General features: G+C 40.8%; 1 protein-coding gene across 1 annotated transcript; it reads left to right on the top strand.

Moving 5' to 3' along the window:
• The first annotated feature begins 267 nt into the window (after positions 1 to 267).
• On the top strand, positions 268 to 1,218 carry LOC142440280 (olfactory receptor 2M5-like). Its single transcript, XM_075542759.1, has one exon. It carries the CDS (start codon positions 268 to 270, stop codon positions 1,216 to 1,218), a length of 951 nt encoding a protein of 316 aa, XP_075398874.1.
• The last annotated feature ends 3,333 nt before the right edge of the window (positions 1,219 to 4,551 follow it).

The following is a 4,551-nucleotide window of genomic DNA, read 5'->3' as shown; positions in this document are numbered from 1 at the left end:
AGAACTGAGGCTCAGAGAAATTATTTGTTCTTGGCCACCAAGCTACTGAGTTTTTCAAACACAGAGAGCATAATATTTTGACCTTTTTGATTCTGATACTTGATTGTTTTAATAAATGACCCTATTTAAATATTAAGCAAAGGCATTAAAGCTAATGTCGTGCAATGAGTATTTGCTATCTGGTCTAAGAACAATAAGCCATGAGGAATTCCCATCCCTCACACTCTAACTGGGTTCCCCTCAGACAACCTCAACACCAACGTCAACATGAGAAGAGGAAATGACACCTCAACCACAGACTTCATTTTCCGTGGATTATTCCATGACACAGGAAATATCATGTTCCTTATTTACTTCATTTTTTTAAGCTACATCACTGCTCTCTTTGGAAACACCACCTTGATCCTCCTAATTTGCATAGATTCTCGACTGCACTCGCCTATGTACTTACTTCTCAGCCAACTTTCTGTCATGGACTTAGTTGTCACCACCACCAGCATTCCGAAGTTGATCACTGACTTCTGGGTGGACAGGAAAACTATCTCCCAGGTAGGCTGCGGGATACAGATGCTGCTGTACGTGACTATAGCAGGTTCTGAATGTATCCTCTTGACTCTGATGTCCTATGATCGCTATGTCGCTGTCTGCAACCCACTAAGGTACTCAGTTATCATGACCCCCAGAGTCTGCCTGCACATGGCTGTTTCCTCCTGGACGGTGGGATTTCTAGATTCCTTAGTCCACACAGCATATGTGATGCATTTATCAGTCTGTGACTCCAGAGAGATTGACCACTACTTCTGTGAACTCCTAGCTGTCCTGCAGCTCTCCTGCGAGGACACTTCTGTGTATGAAATGACTTTGTTTGTCACGGGAATAGTGTTCTTCCTCATTCCCTTTGGGCTCATTCTGGCCTCCTACGGCCTCATTTTCCTGACTGTCTTCCATATGAAATCCAAGAAGGGTAGGAAGAAGGCCCTGGCTACCTGCTCCTCCCACCTCACAGTGGTAACTCTCTATCTAGGTTCAGGCATCTTTGTTCTCATGGTGCCTCCAGCCATGTACTCAGCAAAGCAAAGCCAGGCTGTCTCCTTGTTCTACAACATTCTCACTCCTATGTCAAACCCCATCATTTATAGTCTCAGGAACAAGGAAGTGGTGGGGGCTCTAAGGAAAGTACTGGGAATAGTTTTCCACATAAAAGACAGAAGATATTAGAGTCCAATTGAATGCTAGGCATCCCTAAAAAGAGCAATGAAATAATTAAAAAAAACAGCATGACATAGCTGGACATGCAAACCATTATGCTGAGTGAAGTTAGACAAATAATTTATGGTTCCACTAGTATAAGGATAATCACTGAGAAGGCAGGCTTCTGCTCTAGAGACAGGTAATCTCATCCAATCTCTCAAGCAATTAGGTACAGAGCCTGCCTAGTCTGAATGAAGCATTTATCACCCCTTTTATGCATGCAGAGGAACCCTGATGGTGGAATAGTTACACACTGGCCAGCGATCTGCATGGTCACCACTTCCAACCCACCAGCACTTCTGTGAAGGCTGGGCTTTCTCAGCCCAGGAAGTGTTCCAGTCTCAGAAGTCCACAGTGGGTCACCAGGATTCAGTATTGACTTGATGGCAGTGAGTTTGCTTTGGGGTTTAAAGTACATCTTTCAAATCACTTCAACAGATGAAATCTCCCATCAGCTGGGCTCAGTTTCTCAAGATGGGGCTTGGAGGGGAGAAGGAGAAGACCATTCAGTGACTGCCATACAAAATTGTGCTAAGGTCACTCCAAATGAATGGATGCTTCGCCCAGGAGATAAGTGAACCTTCCTAGAAATTCAGGGAGTACAGGTGGGAGGCATCTATGTCTCAAAGCATGCAGATGGATTTCTGTTGGAGGGTAAATGGGGAGTTATCATCGGTTAAAACACCAATGTTTATATAGAACCCAAGGAGAGAACAAGACACATACTATTTTCCTACTTGGACACATTTGACCTAGTGTCTATATACATCTGGGACCATAGACTCTGTTCTTTCAAGGCACCCAGCATCCTTCCTAGGAAGGACTCACTGTGGAAACCCCATGAAGTGAACTGGACTTTACCTCAAACTCAGCTGTAACCCCTGAACTTCAGGTTGAAACTCCCTAGTGTGGGAAGAAGCAGAGGACCGCTATGCCAAGGGAGTAGAACAGAGAGCAGCTGGATTTTGCTTTGGGTCTCTTGCTTTGATAGTGCAGAGTGAAAGATGTCCCAGGACTTCCATATATTTACTATTTTAACCACCACCCCCCCTCGCTTTTTATGACACATTCTAATCAGGTAGACATGATTCAGCCTTTGTGAACATGTGTTACTGGAAGTTTTGCCCAATCACAGACACCAACAATAAAGTCCAGTCACTTAAGGGTTTGATCTCTAAAAGTGAACAGTCATGTTTTATGATGTAAAGTCAGCCTGTATTTGTATAATTTCCTTTTATCAACAGTGTTTTAAATTCTATATCCTTGACTAAATTAATGACAATATCCATGAAATTACCTTATGCCCCATGATGATGATTTGTAATGCTCTCTGTGATAAAATGATAATGATTTCTCTGGAGAACCAGATATATAAACTGATGATATAACAATAGATTTTCAGTTTGCATTTAATTCTAGCCCCAACCTAATAACAATTCATTCTTACGTCATGACTCCACATGATGTCCATCCTCATGAAAGGATCACACAAGCTATAGGGACTACTGCTAATTATGGAGAAGAACCCACATGGTGCCCAGCTAGCAGAAAGATTAGGGTCTGAGATGTTAAAACTTTGTCTTCAAACAAGCAGCCGTTTAAATGAGGCTTCAGCTAGCTCCACGTGGAAGAAGGACGGGAGCCTGTTTTATCCAAGGAGCTTAAATAATAAAACCTAAAGTGGATTTAGGGGATGCTAGCAGAGCTTAAATCGCAAACAAGTTTTCACAAGGCTGTGGATGACAATGAAACCCCAAAATCCACTTGCAGGATTCCCACGTGGATTAAAGCCCGGTGGATCAATCCCCTCTAACCATAGAACAGGGAGAGCAATAGTGTTGCTGTCAGCATGGTAGTCGACCATGGCAGATGTAGTTAGGTTAAAATGGAGCACTGTACTGTTGACTCTCCCATATGACTCATTTTTAAGTTGCTTCAGTTTTTAATATTTTCTGCTTTCCTTTTCATTGAGTTTTTCTATATTTTATCTAGTCGTTGTTAGTTTTTGAGTTTCCTTGCTTCCTTTTTGTGTTTTGTATAATCTGTGTATGAAATCCTGGATAGGTAGACTTATAGAGACAGTAACTACATAGATAACTGCCTAAAGGAATACCGAAGGAAGCTGGGGCAGGGGACATGAGAGCGGAATGGGGAGCCAACAACAACAGGTATGAGGAAAAAATATTCTGAATGCATTGGATCATTGCGCAAAACTTCTTAATGCGATTAAACAATTAAATTGTATGTTATGTGAAGCATATGCAAATAAAACTATTTTACAAGAATACCAAAAACTGCATTTGTGAAAAGTAGGCCAGAAAAATGCATACCAGGTAACTTTTCTTTTCTCAGAGAAACAAATAATCCAATAACACTGCTATTTCTTTGCTGATCTCTCATGTCTCATACCTGAGTACTTCCTGTTCCCTCCAAGTGAGAGGCTGTTTGCCAACCCAGATGATGAGGAAATAATGGCCTGTCTTACTTATTCATACCTAGTTCTATGCACATAGTCACAAGAAACTTCAAATGCTGTTTTTTTAAATAAATCATTTTATGGGGGCCCTTACATCTCTTACATCAATCCATACATCAATTTTATCAAGCACCTTTGTACATCTGTTGCCAACATCATTTTCAAAATATTTTCTTTCTATTTGAGTCCTTGGTATCAGCTCGAGGGATGGAAAAAAGAGGAGCTGATACCAAGGACTCAAATAGAAAGAAAATATTTTGAAAACTGAATGCAATGACTGCAAAGAAAAAATCAAAACTATTTCATGTTTCTATGCTATGGAATTGGGACTGCTTAAGAAATTAGTTATGTTCTTTACTATTGGTTACAGAAGGCTTAAATATAGGTGTTGGAATTAATCCCACACTCAGAGTCCCCAAGTAAATTATTTTAAATTTCATAAATTACATCACTCGCTGTCTCCCTTTGCCCACATAATTGTTGTAAGTCCCGCCAGGAAGTGGGGAGGGACTGGCAGAATTATCCATTGGTCATTGTAGTCAGTTACCTGTTACTTGTAAAGGTTTTATGTAACAAGCAACTGCAGGAAACATGACAGTTACAGGCAAGTTAAAAGAATCATAATGTTTGATCCCAGAATGTGCATGTCTCCTTCCCTCAGAAACACTGACTTCACAATAAGTCTACCATTCTGAAAGGTACAAAGAATGAAATAAATATTTTCTATTCCAGTCTGAGTTCTGAGGCTGTAAGAGTCGACTGACATATGAAAACCCTCAGTAAATTGGAACATCTGGAAAAGGTTTTCTTTCTGTTTTCAACAG

The sequence above is a fragment of the Tenrec ecaudatus genome, chromosome 2 (assembly GCF_050624435.1).
Source record: "Tenrec ecaudatus isolate mTenEca1 chromosome 2, mTenEca1.hap1, whole genome shotgun sequence".
In the NCBI taxonomy this organism is placed as follows: Eukaryota; Metazoa; Chordata; class Mammalia; order Afrosoricida; family Tenrecidae; genus Tenrec; species Tenrec ecaudatus.
This window is presented reverse-complemented; position numbering and strand designations above follow the sequence as displayed.

Bases quoted from the DNA above. Each gene is read 5' to 3' on its own strand.
- LOC142440280 (XM_075542759.1), top strand. From the start codon at position 268: ATGAGAAGAGGAAATGACACCTCAACCACAGACTTCATTTTCCGTGGA.